We start from the raw sequence: 23,867 nt of genomic DNA on the forward strand, positions 1-23,867 counted from the left end.
CTATCACTCTGCATATGACATTAACATTATTTATTGCAAGATTGACTGAAATGTCAATATAGAAATATGTATGCATGTGTGTAGAAAAATTGAAGAAGAGTGTGAGACTCACAGAATCAGAAGTCAGAGCAGAGAGAATGAAGATAGAAGAAATCAAAGAAGAAGAAGACACAGAACTGAATGAATAACAGTAAGAGTCACTCAGAGTTAAATACTTATAACTCAGTATATATACAATCTTTCTCATAGAGAAGAGAGAGAAAACAACAGAAGAAGCTTAAGAGTAAGAAAGAGTAGTCTCAGCAGTATTATCATCTTCAATTAAAATGATCTCTGATACTGAAGCATCTAAGAACTATTATTAGTATATAAAACTGTAAAAACAGAGATAATAATTACTGAATAAATATCTACTGATCTTAGAATTGTATACATAATTACAACACATATGAGACTTCTCAGAAAGAGAGAGAGAGACATAGAGAAATACAGAAAGCAGAACACAGTATATAAACAGCTCATTTCTATAATGATATCTCAGATAAGATGTACAAGTCTCACATTTGCAGATGTAAAAGAGTATAATATTCATATTTCTGTTTCTGAAAACATGAATATTCTTTATCTGCATCATGAAGTCAGATAATAAATATCAGAGAATAGGCTGATACAGATCAATCATTTCAAAGATATTTATCAGAATGAATATATCTGTAATATTGAATTTTAACAGTGATAAAAAGTGTCTTAATATCTGTGAATATTATGACTTTGTGTATAATAAAACTTATAATGATTTCTTCTAACAACAGAAAAATCAGTGTTAGAAAGAAAGAATGAAAAAAGAAAAGACTTACAATCTTAATACTGTTGAGAAGAGAGATGATTCTTCAGTATAAATGAATAATTATCTCATCATGAATACTTAAAATAAATATAATAATCAGTATCTATGACTGAGTTTCAGATAGTTATATCATACACATTCTTCATATAATAAATTATTTTAGAGATTGATAAGAAGAGTAGAAGTGTATACACTGAGAAATATAATTCATTAAGTCTATACAATATCTTCTTGAAACAGAGAGAGCTGATAATGAAAGCAGAGATAGTAGAAGCAGAGAGAGTAGAAGTAATGAGAGTGAGAATTATAAGAACAGAGATAGTAAGAGTGAGAGAATCAGACACAGAGACAGATGTAGAAGATTGAGAGAGAGTGACAGAGAAAGAAACAGAGAGAGTAAAGAGAAATGCAGAAGACTCAGTTATATATAATATAAATAATTTCTTTATTATCATGTCTCTCAAGTTCTCAATCAATGATTCAACATTGAGATCACAATCATCAGTGAATACAGATCTGTCAATATGTGAACATTCTATATGAATTAAAACAAATATATCAGTATCTGCAGTCATGCAAAATAATCAGAAAACATAATCAGAAAATATAATCAGATACTTACTGAAGAAAAGAGAGTCAGAGATGTATAAGAAGATAAAGAAGATATATTATCTATAATAATAGTATATTATTAGAAGATAAAGAAGATATATTATCTATAATAATAGTATATTATTAGAAGATAAATAAGTTCTGATCACCTTTTATAATATATTATACTTACTGCTAACAAACTGTCTAATATGATTACTACAATCATACTTATTATAAGAACAGAAAGTCATTGTCAGAAATGCATATAATATAATAGATAAATGAATAAAAGATATTAAACAGAAGAAGAGACAGAAATCTTGAAGAAGATAATGATGTTTGATAATAATAATGATGAAGAAGATGATTGAAGAATGAGAAAAGTTAGTGAATAAGTGATATAACATAGTGAAAGTTTCTTTGTGAGAGTATATGCAGAATGATAGTTGAATCAGAGATAGATCACATGATCATGAACACTAGTAGTGTGCTAATCCGCATGAAGCTAGAGTGTATGTCATGATTACATGAGTGTGACTGAATCTGATGGGGGAGGATGTGGTTCAGAAGAACGCACGACCGTCAGATAATAACATGGCCGCTTCCGAACTTGCTTACAAATGTAAAGGAGTCATAGCGGCCATCAATTAATTTAGAGTACTGTATATAAGAAGCCGGCGTACACTTGTAATCATACACTTTAAGCAATCTTTGAATCACATATTGATAGATTCTGTTATAAGCTCTTTGAGACAGGTAGTGATACTAACTCACTGTATTACTTATACTGCAGAATCTTCATTCTTTAACAGATATTACAAGTCTTAATATACTCTTTGACATCTTTTCAGAGCTTGTCTTAAATATATTTATATTTTAGAAGCTTCTTAGTCTTCTCTAATCTGAAGTGCTCTGCATAAGAATTATTATAATGAATTCTTAATAACTTCTGATATACTGCTCTACTATAAGAGATGAAGACTGAATTATTCAGCAGTAGAAGTCTACATTTTTCTAGTTATCAGTGACTTGATTTCTTAGTAATATCATCCTGCTCAGAGTCTGTCTCTTTCAAGTTTAAACTGAATCTTCTTCTCAACTTCTGAATTCAAGCTGTAGTAAAGATGTTTCTCTTCTATAATATATTAATACATTTTAAAAGTAGTTAAGTTGAAAGATTGTAGACTGTTTTATTCTTTATTAATTCAATAATAATAAGATATAACATGAGAAGCTCATAATCTTCAGTATTAGTTCTCTGCAGAGACCTGGATTTTCTTTCATCTTCTATACTGAGTTATATAACTGTCTTACTAGCTCTGTTCTCAAGCTTCAGAGAATCTCAACTTTCTGCAGTCTGCTTCTTCTACAGTGATAACAGAGAGTCTTTTATAGAATTCTTCTTCTTATCAATGATATTATAATCAGACTGTCTAGATAATATATTGACAGAGTTAAGCTGATCTGAATAGTATCAGATATAGAAATTATACTCTGAAAGTAGCTTCACTTATCTGACTTAACATTTTATCAAGCTCTTTGTTATTAAGAAGTAATGCAGGTTTATATAATCAGTGAGAACTTACACTGAGTACTTACTATTCTGAAGATAATATTATCAGATCTTAAAGAATTTAACAATTGCTAATATCTCTTAATTATAAGTATCATATCTTCTCTGTATAAGTGATAATGTCTTGAAGAAGAAGATCACTGATCTTTATTCACAGTATCTTATAGACTCTGTAAAAAAGCCTTCTCTTACAGATATTTTATTATCTGTATCTTCAGTGATTACTATTCTCTGATTCTTTCAACATTGAAAGATCTTCAATATTAACTGTGAAAAGATTTCACAGATTTCATTCTCAGATACATCAGTCTCACACTAACTAAGTAAGTCAGAGTTAAAGTGATTCAGTATTGTAATATCTGTAAAAGCTTATTTCAATTCTGCAAATACCTGTATAGTGTCTTAAGTGAGAGTAAACAGTTCTATTTTCCTGTCTTTCACACTTCTCTTTAACAGATCTGTAAGAGAAGCAGTAATCTGTGAATATGTATAGATGAATTATCTGTAGAAATTTATAAATTCTAGAAACATCTGTATCTCACAGTATATTCACAGCACTGAGCAGTTCTCAATGATAGAGGCCTGACTTCTATTCATTGAAATGCTATTTATCTTAATAAAATAATCTAAGAAATCAATCTTCTGTATATAAAATAAGTATTTTTCAATGTTTATATAGAGTTGATACTGTCTTAAGTGACTCAACACTTCTTGAACATGAGTATTATATTCTTTCTCTGTTTTTGAGAAGATTAGAATGTTATTTAAGTATACTATACAGAAGACATTGACAAGACTCTGCAGTGTCTTATTTATATAGATCTGAAAGATGGCTGAAGTGTTATAAAGATTAAAAGATAAAACAAGATATTCAAAATTGCTGTACTTAGTATAAAAAGCTGCTTTTTAAACATTGTCTTCATTAACTCTGATTCTATAATAGATATTCTATATATCAATCTTTGAAAACATCTTTGCTTCAGATAATTGATCAATTATCTCATTAATTAATAGTAATAAATAGTGATTCTTAGCTGTCATCTTATTAAGATCTCCGTAGTCTATACATAGACATAGTCTATCATTCTTCTTAAGTATAAAGAGTATAAGTGTCTCTGCTGAACTGTTTGATAAGCATATTCAGTTCTTTGATTATACTTTCTCAAGATATTTGTGCAGAATATTACATTTCTTTATATACAAGTTGTAAAAAGATCTGTACAGTATCATTGTATCATCTTCAAGATGAATTCTATATTGTATCTTGATGTCAGAAAACTTCACTGCTTTTCTTTCTGAAAAGACATTCTTATAATCTGTAAAGAGATATTATATTTATTCATCTTTAATAATGAATACTGCTACTAATCTTGCAGTGAGAGTGATAACTTCTTTATCTATTCTCAAGTCTCAGTCACCTGCTACACAGTATATTAACTCTATCTTTTTCTTACAATTCTTCTGATGAAACTCTTTGAGTTTCTCTATTACTATCTCTTCATCAGTGAGACAGTACTATTATATCTGAGTGACTCAGTCAATGAAAGAATTGTTTTCTCTCAATTATAGAAGATCTAGAATAACATTCTTATCTATGATATTAACTGTGTGAAGAAGCAGACTGCTCTTCTTAAAGATTTCTTCTAAGTCTGTAATCATACACTTTGCTTAAATTCTATTAAAATGATGATATTTTATTTCATCAGTAAATTTCACATGATCTGACAGATCTATCTTCTTTTAACTCTTTATCAAAGAAAAGAAATAGAATATGAAGTTAATATTCACTCTGAATTTAAGTAGACATCTCACAGATATCTTCTAATTTAGAGTATTCATTATAATTGTAATATAGATTTGAAGATATAAGAATTATCAATTCTTCATTTCTTTCTCTTCTTTATCTTTCACAGATATATTTATCAGAAGAGGAGTTAACTTTGAGAAGATATCTTCCTAATTTCTTCTCTTCTTCAGCTTCTTATAATCACTAGTATAGTAATCACTAGCTTCACAGTTATAACAGAGATCTTTATTAAATCTTGTTTAATATTTCTTCACAGTGAGTGAAGAATTGAAATATCTGAAATTCTTCTTTACTTTCTCTACACTGAAGTCATCTCAGTGCTGTTTAGATCTTAGTATTAATTACTTAGAAGAGATCTTGTTAATCTTTTTCTCAAAGTATTAATTATTTAAATAGATTCAGAAAGTCAAGTTAACAAGCTTAGTGTAATTAATTAAAAAACTCTGATACTGTGATATTATTCTTCACATCTTATAAGTCCGCTTTGTGAGATAAAACTGTGTTTTTAATTGATTTAAATCATTAGTTAATTTCTTTTAATATTCTTCAAATCTTATATTGAAATTAGAAGAATTCTCATCATCTTATTAATATAATGAGTTGAACTACTGTGCTGCTGTGAAGCTGCAGTTACAGTGATCTTCAATTTGATTCAGTAGAAAGTCTTTGAATTCTTCTCAAGTCATGACAGTATTAATACACTTAAGCTCTCTCTTCTTGATAACTCAAGTAGTTGCAGAGATGTCTTCAAGAAGATTGATGATATATATTACTTATATCTTGTGAGTATTAAACTGGCTCAGATTAAGGCAGAATTTCTGTTCAAGAATATAGATAAAGCTGTGAAATTCAGACAATGTGTTTTTCTTATAACTTGAAGAATCTCTGACTTTAATCTCTCTATCTTCATGATAGATGTAGGTGTGTAAAAGCTGTAGCAGTGAGTGACAGAGCAGTTGAAGAGCTCATGTCAAAGTATGCAGTAGATTCAGAAATCTCGGATTTCTGTTAGAGTAGAGATGTACACACTCTAGAGAAGAATGTGAAGTTTCTCTCAGAGAGTGAGATCAGGTCAGTCTCAGTATAAGTGTGTAAGATTATATCAGTCTGTTAATAGAGCTTGACTGATTCAAACTTATAATCAGATTGAGTGATTCAAATTGTAACATAACAGCTCTGAAGCAGTAATTAGTTAATAATATTATATAGAAGTAGTTATTTAAGAAGCTGTATAAGTGAGCTTGACTATCTTACTTAAATAGTGAGCTTATAGACTACAGAGTTATTATGAGAATATCACAGATATGATAATTAGTATACTAAGAAGATTATATGAGAAATACAGTAACTCTTATATATATTTCAGTAGAAGAAAAATGAATCACTGACTTCTTTGATAGAAAGCCAGTATCTAGCTATTCTATACAGATAATGAGTGAATACTCTTCTCTCATTTCATGAGTGAGAATAGTCAGAGTGATATCTCAGTGATGTCTCACTGTTCAGAAAGAGTAATCTGCTGACCTTGTATAGAAGTGAGATTCTTATATTCATCAATTAGATCTTTCTATGACATATCCGAATGATGTCATAGAGTGGTTGGAAACCGGTTCAAACAGCCTGCAAAATGAATGAAATCATCCACAGAGAAGTGATGGGCCGTGTGGAACCGCAACAGGGCCTTGGCGCGGCCGGGAGCGTGACATAAATGCTGAACAAGTTACCGAAGCTTTTCTACAGAGCTCATTCTATTAAATGCATAAATTATTGAGATGAATAGTATCAGATCAGAGCTGTCAATTCATAAGTACTCTCTGAATAAGAATCTGTCAAGTTCTCAAGATTACACACTGTTTATTAACTGTCTATTATCTCAAGACTGATAATGTGTCAGAACAGATCATTCAGAATGTAAAGAATTATCTTCATAAGTTCTGTAATTACTTATAAGATAATTGATATGATCTTCTTCTATACACAGAGATTACTATCAATAACTGAGATACTGTTTTAACAGATGTATGCCTGTTCTTTCTTATACACAGATTTCATATGAAAGTGTTGAATCTTCTAGAGATCATACATTTCACACTGAATCTCTGCAGTTCAATTCAGATCATTGATAATATAGTAATAAAGCTCTAAGATATCTGTGACTGAGCAGAGATCTCTATGATAATTATAAAACAAGATCAAGAAGATTCAGTTAATATTTAATAAGATCTTACATAATAGTATAAGATAGAAGATCTTATATAATTGAATCTTAAAAATATACAGAGTATGTACTCATTTCATATATTGAATTATCATTATATGAAATACACAGTGACAGAAGTTCTAGACAGTTATAACTATTATCTTAATATTATATTAGAAATTCATAATGTGTTTTACATAAGCTTGCTTCATCATATTATCACTGATCTCTTTTCTTCTCAACTGACTTTCAAATGACAGCCGCCAGAGATGATAGAGAAGAATAATGAACTTGAGTGAGAGATTAAGAATATTCTTGATTAGAGATCTCACAGCCGCAGCTGATAATATCTTATAAAAATAAGTCAGCTATGATTATCTGACCTGAACTGTGAGTTCTGTGTTATCTGAGATCACAGCTCTTGACTGATAAGAGCTATACATAATCAAAGAAGAAGGGGCCTAATATGATAAGCTGCGTCTGATTAATTATATAGACTATTTCATTACACTTCACAGATTTCACTGAAGGCTCTGATTCTCAGCCATTCTCAATCACTGATTCTCAGTCACTATAAACACATATCCTCCGATTCTCAGCCATTTTCAATCACTGATTCTTAGCTGCTATAAACGTGTAATAATTCTCTCACTCTGATCTGAAGCATCACTGTGTACATCATCACACATGCGTATAAATATTTACTTTAATTACTGATTCTCATACTTTCTCTTTCTTTTTCTTCTTTAACATTTTTCACTTTGTTATATAAGATCTATAAATATTATACTGATCTACTCAGTGTAAGCCTCTTACAAATATTCATTCTTATGAATATGAAATGAGTTTTCCAAATGAATCTTACATAACTTTGAGAAAGTAAATATATAAGATAAGTGTTATAAACACTTCACTGAGTGTAAATAAGTAAGTAATATTATATCATACTTCATATACTTTAGCTTACACTATCTTACATTGAATGAAGAGTTTTCAACATCTTTCTATTTATAAATCTTTATTCATAATCTTGTGTCTGAGTTGAGAGTGAAATAAAAATGCTTAATCTTACAATCAGATATAGTGAAGAAAGCATACAACATTCTTATTATATAGAAACAAGTGAGTCAATTGTAACAGAAAATACTGTAATTAAGTATATCTTAATAGAGAATAGATAATCAGACTTCTATGACATAAGTTATACATCTGAATATGATGAATCTAGATCTGAATGTTATTGCTAAAGCACTGAATCTTTCAAAAAAGAAATTCTCTAAGTGAAAATCTTAATATTATAAGTATTGAGCTTACTTCAACTGCAGACACTAAAACCATGATGTAAAGAATTACACATAGTATGCATAGTCAAGAGAAGTAAGAAAGTTAAAAAACTAGCAGAATCAGTGAGCTTGAAGACACTCACTGATATTCTATGAAAAGTCTTCAAAGTGAAAGAGATGTCTGTGTTAGATAATTCTCTGAATTCTGTAAATATCATGACAAAGCAGGCTTCTGAATAAGATGTGAGTGAGACTGATACAGCAGACACTCATCTTAATGCCTTGAGATCTGAAATATTAATGTATAAAAAGCATTTAGATAAGAATTGAGAGATAACTGTAAAAGTATTAACAGACACAGAAGCTTCTACACAATATATTAATAATTATATAATTCAAAGACTGAAAGAGGTTCATCAAGTGAAGAATTCTCAATATATAAGATTGTCTGATAACTGATATTTAGTATCATCTATAAGAGTAAGAGTTCTCTTACACTTCAGAGAGTGATCTTGCTATATTTGTGTGTAAGAGCTGCAGAACATGAAATACAACCTTATTCTCATACTTAATTGATTTCAAAAAAAATTCAATTCACGGATTCAATGACATACATGTTATATATAGTTAACTGATAGAAAGAAAACAGTTCATACAATTCTATTAACTGATATGAGAAGAACATTTCACATCTCTGATATAGAAGAGTTAAATCTGCTTAAATATTAATAAGTAAAGAGAACAATTTACAAGATCTCATTCAAAAGCATTCTGTATATCATACAGAACTCAGAAGGGGAGAAAATCAAGATAAAGAATATACAGAAGAACAAGCATATGAAGAAACTTCTGAAGAAGTATGAAAAGATCTTTCAAACAGATCTTTCACTGAAATTGCTGCCAGAACAAGAATTCATACATAAGATTGGCATGAAGGACACAAAACCAGTCAATTAAAATGTGTATTCTCTGTCACAAACACATCTTAAAGAACAGAAGTGTCAGATCACAGACCTTCTAGAATGTAGTCTCATACAATTCTCATCAAGTATGTGAGGCTTCTCAGTTCTATTCATGAAAAAGATGAATGAGAAATGACAGATGTGTATCAATTATCAAGCACTTAACAAGCTTATAATTCACAATGAATATTCACTATTACAGATTCAATAACAGTTAAATACAGTTAAAAATACTTAATATCTATCAAAGATCAATAGTCTCTCAGAATACTGACAGATCTGTGTAAATAAACTATCAGTATTATGAACTATGTTTAAAATGCAATGAGAGAAGTTTGAATTCCTGGCAATGTCATTCAGTCTGATAAATACATCTGTCATCTTTCAAATGATGATGAATAGAATTCTTTATAAATAGAATAAAATCTCATGTGTTGTATATCTGAATAACATTCTAGTCTTCTCAAACTTATATGATAAACATCTGAAGCACTTTGATGAAGTGCTTACAACTCTGACAGAGTATAAGCTCTATATCAAATCAACAAAGTGTGTGTTTGAAACAGAAGAGTTGAAGTTTATAGAATATGTAGTGAGTGATAACTGTATACATCTCATTCTGGAGAAATTCAATGTCATAGTGAATTAACTGTGGCTGAGAAACATATATTATATACAATAGTTTCTTGAGTTGGTCTCATATTACTGCAGATTCATTGAAGAGTTCATACTAATAGCTGTATCACTCTTAAATCTCTTAAGAGAAATGAGTGCTAATCTGCAGAAGAAGAAGTTTTATTCAATTATCTGAAATACTGTATACAAAGAGGCTTTTCTCACACTGAGAAAATGTATGATATTATTCTCAGTACTTATTCAATCAGATGACAATAAACCTTTCTATATTAAGATAGATGCATCTGAATGAGTGATCAGAGACACTCTTCTGCAGATGAGTAAGAATAGTAAGCTGCACTCAGTGACATACAATGATAGAAAACTATCAGATGCTGAGCTCAATTACTCAGTGTATAAAAAGAAATTACTAGCAATCAAGCACACACTGGCATTGTGAGATAGATATATTGATAACAGGTATACAATAACAGTGATCATAGATTATAAAAGTCTTATCTATCTATAATTAACAATAAAACCTTTCAAATGCTTAGCATATTGAATCTCAGAGTTCTAAGCATATAATCTTCATATTAAATACTGAATGAGATTGAATGCTGTGATATCTGATACAATTAGTTGCAGACCTGAGTTTATAAGTAAGAATTCTATAAATTAGATGCAAGAGAAGTTCGTATTAAACATACTGAGAGAATGTAAGAAATCAGAATGAGTGAACACAATAATCTCTTACTTAAAGAATGATAAAATTGTGGTTTAGAAGAACGTACGACCGTCGGATAATATCGCGGCCGCTTCCGAACTTGCTTACGAATGTAAAGAGGCCATAGCGGCCACCAATTAATTTAGTGTACTATATATAAGAAGTCAGTGTATGTCTGTAATCATACACTGGCTCAAGCAACCTTTGAATCACATCTGATAGTATATCTAAAAAACTGGTGAGAAGTACAGACTTCTTCAGAGTGTGATAATTCCATCTATAAAGTAATTCATAGTTATCATATGATTCATATCAGTGTGATTCTAAAATGTCTCAAAAGATAGCATATAAAAAAGTGATAAGTGAAAGAGCATCTGATTTATACTGCTCTGCTTGTTGAAGAAAAACTTCACACTCAGATGAATGTCACATATGTGAACAGATAAGATGTGAGAAAAGAAATGAGAGTGATGAACCAGATTCAAAGAAGACTGCTCTCTACTCAGAAGAATAAAAGAGAGATGATTATCACTGAAGTCATACAATGATAACAGGAAATGAAAAACAGAAATCATATAATGATATAATAATATAATGATATAATAATATAATGATAGACATTGTATGATCAAGAGTCAACCGCTCCACCACGAACTCGCTCGATTTTTCGAATAAGAACCCGCCGATAGATCCATCGAAAAGCCCTCGATCATACGAGCATTTTGACCCCATCGCCGACCGCATACCCCGTGTGGTGGTGGAGATATCCAGCCAAACGTGAACTAGACATTGTTCGACACTCCCGTGTGGGATTATCCCCCGTTCACCCCTACCACACCACAACCCCGGGCCAAAGTGCCATACAAATTGTAAGGTGAAGAGACATAGTCATATGTGCCAATCTTCTTGATTTTGGAAGATCCCCGATCTGTAATTGTGGAGATATCTGAGAAGCAATCTCCGCGAAAACCCTGTCCACCTTTGATGTTCCAAAACATCAACACCAAGTCCCACCCTCGTACCGCCCTTCCCAATCTGGCCCATCCCCGGCAGAAAAATACAAAAAGATACCTCGGCGATAATATCAAGCACATAACCAACAGACACTTCTGAAGTGCAACCTCCACAGTCTGTCGTCAGTGTATCTAGACTTCAACACCAAGTCTCACCCTTGTACTACCCCTCTCAATCTGGCCCATCCCCGGCAGAACAATACAAAAAGATACCTTGGCAACAGCATTTGATACATAATCAGTGGACAATGAGTCAACAGCACATCAACAACTATAAAATCAGTATATCTCAAGATCTGACTGAGCCTTTGATCCCTGCACAGTGAGATATATTAAATCTAGTTTTAATATCTCAATATTCAATAGATTCTGCAAGAGATTGAGAACAGCAACACTAGGTTTCTATTAAATTTAAGAATTAACTCTATATTGATATAATCATTGACAAAGTCTTTTATTTTGAGATATAAATAATCAGTTCCTCTACATCTCACTGACACTATTTATATTATTATATAGAAACAGACTTATATTCTCTATAATATCAAGACTCTGAAGAGGGAAAGTCTTGATAGAGAGTATATAGTAGTGCATATCTTAGCAGTTTCTATCTCATTCTTCTACAGCAGTTAATGCAAAAAAAAAAAAAAGATCTTAGAAATAGTTTTTCACTTCTCTTGAAAAAGTAAGGTGTTTTTCCCTGGGTTTTACATAATATTCTTACAAAGAATTAAAAACAGAGCTGTTTTCTGTCATAATTTCATATTCTTTTAAGTAAGAATTACTTTTTCAGTGACTGAAGAGCTTTCATTAATACTTAATTCTTTTTTACACTCTTTATTAACTGATTTGAGTTGCACACTTGTTGTGTGAGAAGATTTGAATAATTTAGAATAAAATTGAATAGTTTTAATCAATTTCTCTGCAAAAAATTGATTTATTTTTTGTCAGTTTTTCTCTCAAAAACTGTCATATTATCTGATTCATTATCAATTGATATCATACTCTTTCTCACTGTATCTCAAGAAAGAGATTGTAAAGATTTTATTAATTTATCTTAAAAATCAATTTTAGTTTATTAGATTCTCTTCAAAAATCTAACCTAGTTACTGAACTAGTGTGAAAAAAAATCAGGTGTTTTATACACAAAAGTCTTTTATTCTTCTTTTGAAACAGTCTGACCAACTTTTCATTGAGTGAGAACAATGAGTTCAAAAATACACTCAGTTGATGTGGAAAAAGATGCTTTCTCAAATGCTGTTCCTGAGATTGAAATTCTGAAGAGAAGAAAGAAAGAAGAAATAGAGAAACAACAAGTTCTTGAAATACAGAAACTTGAAAAAGTAAGCAAGATTCTTGAAAAGCAGTGTCTGAGTGAGATGAATGAAGAAGTTCTGTTAATTCTTCATGCTCAGGCTAGACAACTACAGGAGATGATCAAGTTCAAACTTGGAATCTCAAACACAGTTCAAAAAACATTGAAAATTTCTAGTATAATCACTGACTCTTCATCTTGCTCTTCTTCTTTTTTTTCTACTTCTTCTTCTTCTTTGAATCAGAAGAAAACATATGCTCAAGTAGCTGAATCTACTGTCTCTAAACCTGCTGTCTCAAAACCTGCTCAAAATCCTGAGAAAACTGAGAAGAATACTGCTCATATCTCTATTCATAGAAAAGTGAAAAAGAAAATGCAAAAAGAGAAAAACTTTCAAATCTTCAGAAATAGAAGACTTATTCTCAAAGTCTCAAACCAGGATATTCTGCAAAGAAACAAGCTAAACTCAAATCTCATTTTCAGAATCAGAAATGAAATTAATCAGCAGTTCTTTTCTCAGTTAATAACTGATATTGAAGTTCAAAAATCAGTTATAGCTTCAATTGAGTCATCATTCTTTGAAAACTCTATCATTCTGACTACAATGCCTGAATTCAGTGCTGAATTCCTTATTCAGAATGAGAATCTCTGAAAGTCAGTAGTAGAATCTTTACTAAACACAACAATTCTATCTGAAAGAGATGAAAAGTGAGACAAATTCATTCTTCATGATATTTCAGTTGTAATTTTTAACTGTGAAGAAGAAATACAACTTCTCAAAATGAATTGAAAGAATACAACTCTATTCAACTGAGAAAGAAGCCTGTATGACTAAATTCAATTAAGTTCAGATAAAGCAGAAGAAATGCCTCTGTTCTAGTATATATAAAAACACTTGAACAGTCAAAGATCTCTGAAGTAAGAGTAGCAGATTTGAAAATGAGAGTTCATGAATACAAAGACTCAAGAATGAATCTCAAATCTCAAACACAGTGTTCAAACTGTCAAAGATATGAACACTTTGCAATCTCATATTTTAGAGACTCAAAATATGCATTCTGTGCCAGAGATCATAAACCTAGTGAGCATAAATGTGAAACATGCTCAAAAAGAGATGAAATATGTCAACACACTCTGCTTAAGTGCTCTAATTACAAAGAAAAACATGCATCTAGCTCAAAAGAATGTATATTTACTCCTAGAACTCAAAAGAACTGGAGAAAAGATGAAGCTCAAAGTCAATCTAGAACTGAAGAGAAGAGTCAAGCCAGTAGACTTACAACTATAAGCTTAAAAAGAAGAAACTCTCAACTATCTAAATCTTCAAACTTCAATTCTTCAGCTAAATGTAAACAGAATTTGAATTCTCAAACTTCTGTTAAGATTAGAGAATTGAGAAATAACTCTGATGATAAACTAGATATAATGTAAGCAGTTGAGATCTCTACTTTTCAAAATAGTTATAATCTACTATCTGATGATAGTGACTAGATCCTACTCTATCTCTACTCTCTTTTAGTATGAATATACAATAAAAACAATAAAAAAAGTTTAAAAACTCTTCAAAAATCACATTTATTTAAAATAATGTGAATAGAAACTCAAATTGTATTTATTCTTATCTTCAAATTGTATTTGAATAAAAAGTTAATTTTATACTACTTCAGGAACTGAATTTTGATGCTGAGTAAAATTACATTATTTCTCATTCAAGCTACTACTGCTTTCTATCTCTAAAGTCTGAGATAAAGTCAAGAGTAGTGATCTATGAAAGAAAGAGATCAAGATATCAATTTAATGTAAGATTTGATATCATGTCTGACCCTGATATTCTGGTGAGTGATATTATAGATAAAGAAAATGAGTTTGATACTATACAGCTCATAAATATCTATAATGAAAAGTTATTGAAGAAAAATAACAATATCTGAACAATTGATAGAGAATTTCTGAATATAACTTTATCAAGAAACTCTATAATTGCAGGAGATTTCAATGCACATCATCTCTGATGAAATTCAGAATGCAAGAGAGCAGTGAGAGCTGATAATCTGATTGAATGAATCTTTGAGCATTCAATAGATTTGATTAATAAGTCTGATTAACAAACATTCTTTAGAAAAGATATGAAACAGAAATCTATTATAGATCTAATCTTCATATCACAAAATCTAATGAAAAGAAAACTTGTAAACTGATTTATTAATTCAAATGAGACATCAGAATCAGGTCATGAGATTATTCAATTTGATATTGAACTGAGTGAAAAATAAATGAGAGAAAATCCTCTTCTCTCTAGTAAGTTTAACTTTGAAAAAGCTGATTAGAAAGCAGTTGAAGAAAGTATAAAACTGTTAAAATCTGAAAGACAGAATAAGCTATATTGAAATTCTGGTCAAGATATCTCAAATGAAATGCTTAAGAATAGAGTGAAGCTTATTACATCTATTATTCTAATAAGTGTTAGAGATAATATTTCAAAGAGAAAATCTTCTGAGTATTCAAAACCTTGATGAAATGAGAATATCTCATCTAAAAGAAAAGAATTAGCTACTGCTAGAAGAGATTGAAAGAATGATATAATATCTGATAAAGAGTTCAAAGCTATCAGAAATGAATATTTTTCAGATATTAAAAGAGCTAAAACAGACTGTTGAAATAAATTTCTTGAAGAAGCATAAGAAAAGGAAGTTTTTACAGCTTTTAACTTTACTAAAACAAGAAGTGTAGCAAAACTTTCAGCCTTAGAATATAAGTTTCAGAATGAATCATATACAGCAAACTCTTTTGAGGAAAAATGTCAAGCTTTCATGAGAATTCTCTTTCAGAACTCACCAGATTCAGATTCAGAGAAAGAGAAAGAGAATATATCACTTCTCAACTATATTGATGAAAATGACTGAGAATGGCCTGATCTTACACAAGATGAATTAGAGTCAGCTATCTTCTCAAGTTCTGTTAAAACTGCTGCAGAGCCTGATTCAATTAATCACTTAATTATTCAAAATACATATTCCTACTTAAAGAATGAATATTTTGAGCTCTTTTTCAATCTCTTGAAAAATGAATATCATTCTGAATGCTGGAGAGAAGCCACTGAAGTAATTCTTGCAAAACTTAATAGAAAAACATCAATTTCTAAGTCATATAGAGTAATATCTCTATTAAACTGTCTAGAAAAGATGTTGAAAAAGATAATAGTTACTCAACTATCTTTTATAAGCTCTATTAATAACTCTCTTTTATTCAGTGAATAAATGAGAGATAGAAAACAATGTTCTACAATTGACACTGTTCTCTCAGTTATTCATAATATTCAAATAGCAAAGCATGAAGATCTGGTCTCAACTGCAGTTTTTATTGATATAAAAGAAGCATTTGATCATGTTTCAAAGCCAAAGTTAATTCAGACTTTGAAGATGTTAAAACTGTCACTTTCTCTAATAAAATGAGTTAACTGTTTTATATCTAAAAGAATGATATAACTTTTCTTTGATGAAATGAAATAAGACAAGACTGAGATAAAAATAGAAGTGTTGCAAGAATCTTCAATCTCACTTATTTTATTTACAATATACACTGCATATCTATTCAAAGATAGAAATATGAAAATAGTGCAATCTTCAAGTTATGTAGATGATATTAGTCTAGTCTACAGCTTAAAAACTATCAAAGAGAATTTAAAAGTGATTGAAAAAGCTGCAAAGGAAATCCTTGTCCAAGCAGATATTAATCAAATTCAATTTAATATGAATAAAACTGAGTTAATTCATTTCTTTCCTAGATTCAATGAGAAAGAACTATCTCTAACTCTTTTAAATAGAGAGATTAAACCCAGTTTAAATATTAAATAGTTAGGAGTATGGTTAAACTCTAAGTTGAATTTTAAATGTCATATTCAACAAAGAACTGTCAAGGCAGAAAGACTATTGAACAACATTATCAGACTATCAAATACAGAGAGAGGTCTATTCTTTCAGGCTATGAGACAGTTATATATAGCCTGTATTACCTCAGTAGCTGATTATAAAGTTCAAGTTTGATGAAATAATCAAGGAAATTTCACTGAACTCTTTCAAAGTCTGTAAAACAGAGCTTTGAGAAGAATTCTGAGAGCATTCAAATCATCTTCTATTAAAGCAATGAAAATTAAAGCTTCAATTCCCTCTTCTGCTATTAGATTTGAAAAGGCCTGTATGAACTATGCTCTGAGAGTTATAAAGATGAGCTCAAATTATATAATCAGAGAAAGAGTCTCTTTCTCATTTCTATCAGTTAACTCTGGAAATGAACTGCATTGAAATAGATTTCTTGATTGAAATGAAAATAATTCTTCAAAGAAAATGCCTTCTCAACTGTACAGACTATGCTCACTGATTAAAAATCAATTTTCTTCTTTAAATGTTGAAAAAGTGGATCATGGGAAAGTAATCTCTTCTGGAGAAGAAAAAGCTTGATTCTCTTATTAGACTTTTAAAATAAAGTGACACTATCTAAAGAGAAAGAATATGAACAGCATTTGAAAGAAGAATTTCTACAATTAATATAAAAAGACTCTATTCTGATTTATTCAGATAACTTAAAAAATGAGAATTTGAATAGATTAGATGCAGACATTGCTTATACTGAAGATAATATTAATTTTATCTCAGATTTCTGGAATTTAGGCTGTGAATCTGAAATCTTTGATGCTGAATTATTTGCAATAGTGAAAGCTTTCAAACTTATTAAAATAAAATCTCATAAAAGAGAAAGTAGTTTGAAAGAGATATGAATATTCTCTGATAGTCAAGCTGCTTTAAAAAGACTTAGAAATAGTCAGATTTATAATGATCAAATAAATCTTGAACTGATCTTAAACTTCATTTTAAAAATTCAAAAGAGAAGAACATCAACACTGATAATTCATCTACACTGAGTTCCTGCTTATATGAATGTTCATGATAATAAATTGACTGATTCAGCTGCAAAAAAAGATTCAGAATTAAGCAGATCTGTTCAAAAAATTGAGTTCTGGTCTTTTATAAAGAGGAAAATAAAAGAATCTTGTTTAGATAAGTGAAATGAAAGCTGACAGAAACAAAAGAAGAGTATACATTATTCAAGATTTGAAACAAAACCCAAGTGGAAATCTTGTTCAATTAAATGTAAAAAGAAAATATTCTCATCTATAATACAGCTGAAATTAGAACATGGCTATTTCAAATCTTATATACAAAGATTTGATGATAGATTTGATTCAATAGAATGCTCATTCTGCAATGCAAATGAGAATCCTGAGTATATTGTAATGCACTGTGCATTATACAATAGTCTCAGAGTCAGATTGAAAGAGAAGTTTGATCTAAATCAATTAAATATGACATTCTTATTCTCAACTGAGACAGGAATTAAATACTTAATAGACTTTCTATCAGAAACTTAAGCAGCTATAAGAAAATAGCTGAATTCAGAAATATCTGAATATGAAGAGAAGGAAATTGATCAGATATAGTCTGTTAAAACAGCTATATACTATCTTTCAATAATTTGTTTCATTACAGTCTCTCATTATTTTACTTTACCTTTTTCTTTCTATTCTTTTCTATTTATCTATTTAATGTGTCTATCTTTAAGACTGTGTTCTCCTTTCTTTTGTCATGTCAAATGGTTTCAAAGTATCAGAAGATGTTAAAATACTGCAATTTGTAAACAGTTTTTGTATTCTGGGCTGGCATTTTCTGATTTTGCATATCTGAAATTGATGAATGTATAATAGTTAACTGTATAGATATAGGAAAAACCCTGAGAACTTTTAGTTCTCAGGTAGATGTCATAGTCTCTGACTGCATACATCTATAATTGAAGAATAATAATAATAATAATAACATTGTATGATAAATGAGAAACCACTGAAATGAACATCTTTCCTAGTTAATACAAACACTCTTCTCTGCTATCTGAACTGAAAGGTATGCAGAACCTCTCTGAGAATTTACTTAAAACAGTAAGAAAAGTAGCTGAGATCACTGAACTGAAATCAAAGCTTCATACATGTATGAGGATTCTAAATGAGATTGAGGTCTTGTATACATAGTGACAGGCTGAGACAGAAGTCAAACAACAATTGACATTCACTGCAGATCAAGTATTCACTATTAAGAGCTTCACTGATGTAATCATCATCATCAATAAGAATAGAGAACACCAGATCTTAGGCCTGCAGTGAGAGATTGAATGTTTACACAGACAGATAATCACATCAAATCTGAAGATCTTATCATAATTGTTCATCATCTCTTCAGAAGTATACACATCATTAAAGATTGCTACACAGAATGAGAATCTGAACATGAAATACATCAAGTCAAAGAATCTGCTGAAGCTATTAACCTTCAATAATAACTGAAAAAATAATGCTGTAATCAGCTGACTAAGTCAGATGCAATCATATTATCAGATTGAATATGAACTTATAGACAGATAGTCAATAACATTTTAACAAGTCTTAAGATCTGCTGCATTTCTACACAGAAAAGCAAAGTCATTATAAATAACTAATAAAAAGATAAATCTCCAAGATCTGAAATAATATTCATTTTCATAAACATGAAATGAGTTTTTCAAATGAATCTTGCATAACTTTGAAGAAGTGAATGTATAAGACAAGTGTTATAAACACTTTACAGAGTGTAGATAAGTGAGTGATCTTACATCATACTTTACACACTTCAGCTTACACTATCTCACATTGAATGAAGAGCTTTCAACATCTTTCTATTTACAGATCTTCATTCATTATCTTACACCTGAGTTAAGAGCAGAATGAAAATACTTAATCTTACAATTAAATACAGTGAAAGAAGCATACAATATTCTCATTATACAGAAACAAGTGAGTTAATTGCAACAGAAAATACTGTAATTGAGTATATCTCAGTGAAGAACAGATAATCAGACTTCTATAACACAAGTCACACACTCAGATATATTGAATCTAGATTTGAATACTATCACTAAAGCACTGAATTCTCTGAAAAAGAAAGTCTCTGAATAAAAATCTTCATATTATAAGTATCACACTTGCTTCAACTGCAGAGGCTAAAATCATGATATAAAAGATTGCACATAGTGTACACAGTTAAGAGAAGCAAGAGAGTTAAAAAACTAGTAGAATCAGTGAGCTCAGAGACACTCACTGATATTCTATGAAAAGTCTTCAAAGTGAAAGAGATATCTGTGTTAAATGACTCTCTGAATCCTGTGAATATCAAGAGAAAGCAGGCTTGTAACTGAGATACAGATAAGAATGAAGCAGATACTCATCTCAATACTCTGAAGCCTAAAATATTAATATATAAAGAACACTTAAGTAAGAATTGAGAGATGGCTGCAAAAGTATTAGCAGACATAGAAGCTTCTACACAATATATTAATAATCATATAATTTAAAGACTGAAAGAGATCTGCTGAGTGAAGAATTCTCAATGTATAAGATTATCTGATAACTGATATTTAATATCACCTGTAAGAGTAAGAGTTTTCTTGCACTTTAAAGAATGATCTTGCTATATTTGAGCACAAGAACTGCAGAACATGAAATATGACCTTATTCTCAGACTCAATTGATTTCAAAGGTTCAATCTGCAGATTCAATGATGTACATGTCATATACAGTTAATCAATAGAAAGAAAACAGTTTATACAATTCTATCAACTGATATGAGAAGAACATTTCATGCTTCTAATATAGAAGGGTTAAATCTGCTTACATATTAATAAGTAAAGAGAATGATTTACAAGACCTCATTTAAAAGCATTCTGTATGTCATACAGAACCCAGAAGCAGAGAAAACCAAGATAAAGAATATACAGAAGAATAGATGTATGAAGAAAGTTCTGAAGAAGTATAAGAAGATCTTATAAACAGATCTTTCATCAGAATTACTGCTGAAATGAGAATTTGTACATGAGATTGACATGAGAAATGTGAAATTAGTCAATCAGAATACATACTCTCTGTTACAAATATATCTTGAAGAACAGAAGTGCCAGATCACAGATCTTCTAGAACATAATCTTATACAACTCTTATTAAGTACATGAGACTTTTCAGTTCTATTCTTGAAAAATACAGATGAGAAGTAATAGATGTGTGTCAATTATTGAGCACTCAACAAGCTCATAAACAAGAATGAATATTCACTGGTATGAATTCAACAACAGTTGAATACAGTTGAAAATGCCTGATATCTATCAAAGATTAATCTTCTCTCAGAATACTGACAGATTTATATAGATAAACTATTAGTACTGTGAACTGTATTTAATATATAATGAGAAAAGTTCAAATTTCTGATAATATCATTTAATCTGATAAATGTGCTCATTATCTTTCAAATGATGATGAATACAATTCTTCATAAACAGAATGAAATCTCATATCTTATATATCTGAATAACATTCTAGTCTTCTCAAACTTATACAATGAATATCTGAAATATCTCAATGAATTGCTTATAACTCTGACAGAGTATAAGCTCTACACTAAATCAACAAAGTGTGTGTTTGAAATGAAAGAGTTGAAGTTTATAGAATATATAGTGAGTGATAACTATATACATCTCATCTCAGACAAATTGAATATCATAGTAAATTAACTATGACTGAGAAATGTATATTATGTATAACAGTTTCTTAAGTTAGTCTCATATTACTGCAGATTTATCAATGATTTTGTATAAATAGCTGCATCACTCTCAGATCTCTTAAGAGAAATAAATGATAATCTGTGAAAGAAGAAGTTTTATTCAATCATCTGAAATACTGTGTGTGAGAAGGCTTTTCTTACAATGAGAGAGTATGTGATGACATTCTCAGTGTGTATTCAATCAGATTGTGATAAACCTTTCTATATCAAGACAGATATATCTGAATAAGCTATTAGAGATACTCTTCTACAGATGAGTAAGAACAGTAAGATGCACTCAGTGATATATAATGATAGAAAACTATTGAGCACTGAGCTCAATTATTGTATGAAAAGAAATTGCCACCAATTAAACACACACTGATATTGTGAGATAGATATATTAATAATAATCATACAATAACAGTGATCACAGATCATAAAAGTCTTATCTATCTATAATTAATAATGAAATCTTTCAAATACTTAGCATGTTGAATCTCAGAGTTTTAAGCATATATTATTCATATTAAATACTAGAATGAATCAGACACTGTGATACCTGATGCAATCAGTCACAGATCTGATTTCATGAATAAGAGTTCTGTAAATCAGGTATAAGAGAAGTTTGTATTAAACATACTGAGAGAATATAAGAAATTAGAATGAGTAAATACAATGATCTCTCACTTCAAGAATAGTAAGATATCAGATAATAAGTATCTTATAAAAGTAGTAGAAGAAATGCTTCTGAACTTCAAGCTGAGAAAATTAAAAAATAATATTATGCTTTATCACAATCTAGAATTCACAGAAGCTCTCTATCTAGAATATTCATTTAAATATGACTTGATAACTTATATACACAAGGAATTCAGTCACTTAGAAAGCTCTGAACTGATGCATGTACTTGAATCAAGAGTGTACTGATCAAGCATGACTGAGAACAGGCAGATATACACTCACAAGTGTCTGAATTATCAGATTATAAAAGAATGAAAGAAAGGATTAGAATGTGAGAAAGTGCAACATCAGATCAAATGTACAATACAAGTCTTTAAATAATAAGACATGAACTTCATAGACATACTGCTGTGAACATCAAATGAAAATTATTGAATAATCACTGCTATTGATTATGCTACTGACTGGTCAGTTGTGAAAGCAGTTTCAGAGATAATAGAGAGAATGATGATGAAGTTTCTACATGATAAGATCTATGTTAACTATGAAATGCTATGCAAGATTCTAACTGATAATAATATAAATCTCATAGAAGAAGCAGTGAGACATTTCATGAGCCAGTTACAGACAAGACATTGTAGAACAACATCATATCATTCACAGATGAATGAGAAGATGAAACACTTGAATAAAATCCTGAACAACATGCTGATGAAATTTCAAGTGAACAAGCCTACAAGATTATGAGATGAATATCTCAGTCAGGCACTATTAGTCACATGAATTCAGCAGCATGCAGTCTTCAAGTGTTTATCATTCTATCTGTTATATGAATTACATCCGCGCATCCCAGAGAATGCTTCAGAAAAGGTGAGAAAGAGAACAACAGTTGCAGATGCAACAGTCACAGATGCAGCAGAAACAGCAGTTACAGATGCAGCAGTAGCAGTTGCAGACACAGCAGTCACAGACACAGAATCAAGATTGAAAGAGATCAGTCATACACATGCAAAAGCTAATAAGTTACTCCCAAACTGAGCAATTCAATCAAAAAGAATACAAGACTCACTAGTTAAGAAATCAAGTCTCAAGATGAGAACATGAGTTCTTCTACATAATAAGAGTTCTGAGAAGTTTCAATCTAGATGATTTGAGCTCTATAAAATACTCAAATCACATTCTCTGAGAATATACACATTAGAGAAATCAGAGGAACAGATCTTATATAACTTAATAAATAATTAATATCTTATAAAGATGAAGATGTAAGACCTGAGCAGATTATAATCATCTACAGTACTATTATCAGTGTTGAAAAAGAAGAGACTTACAATTGAAAAGTCTTACAAAGTAAGAGAAATCATAGACATTTATGAATCAGATAATCTCACTTATTTCAATCTTTTTATAATTATAAGAAAAGAATGAAAAGCAATGAAGAAATCAGATGAATATCACACTTCAATAAGTGATAAGACTGTAGTCAGTTATATAATAATATACTGCAGACAGTAGATGCAACACAGTAAAAAGTAATCTCAAAACAGCAGACTTACACATTAATCAGGTCAGAGAAGA

The 23,867-nt window shown here is 30.1% G+C and overlaps 2 protein-coding genes across 2 annotated transcripts; one reads left to right on the top strand and one right to left on the bottom strand.

Moving 5' to 3' along the window:
• Positions 1 to 853: 853 nt before the first annotated feature.
• BDBG_16619 (uncharacterized protein) lies at positions 854 to 1,382 on the bottom strand (the record flags this gene model as incomplete). The annotated part of the gene is made up of 2 exons (XM_031724537.1): positions 854 to 888; positions 1,040 to 1,382. Coding segments are annotated over 2 exons (377 nt in total), but the record flags the coding sequence as incomplete, so codon positions are not given.
• An 11,798-nt stretch (positions 1,383 to 13,180) lies between these two features.
• BDBG_16620 (uncharacterized protein) lies at positions 13,181 to 14,122 on the top strand (the record flags this gene model as incomplete). Its single annotated transcript, XM_031724538.1, has 3 exons — positions 13,181 to 13,297; positions 13,840 to 13,881; positions 13,979 to 14,122. Coding segments are annotated over 3 exons (303 nt in total), but the record flags the coding sequence as incomplete, so codon positions are not given.
• Between the last annotated feature and the right edge of the window lie 9,745 nt (positions 14,123 to 23,867).

This window comes from Blastomyces gilchristii, assembly GCF_000003855.2.
Source record: "Blastomyces gilchristii SLH14081 genomic scaffold supercont1.3, whole genome shotgun sequence".
Taxonomy (NCBI): Eukaryota; Fungi; Ascomycota; class Eurotiomycetes; order Onygenales; family Ajellomycetaceae; genus Blastomyces; species Blastomyces gilchristii.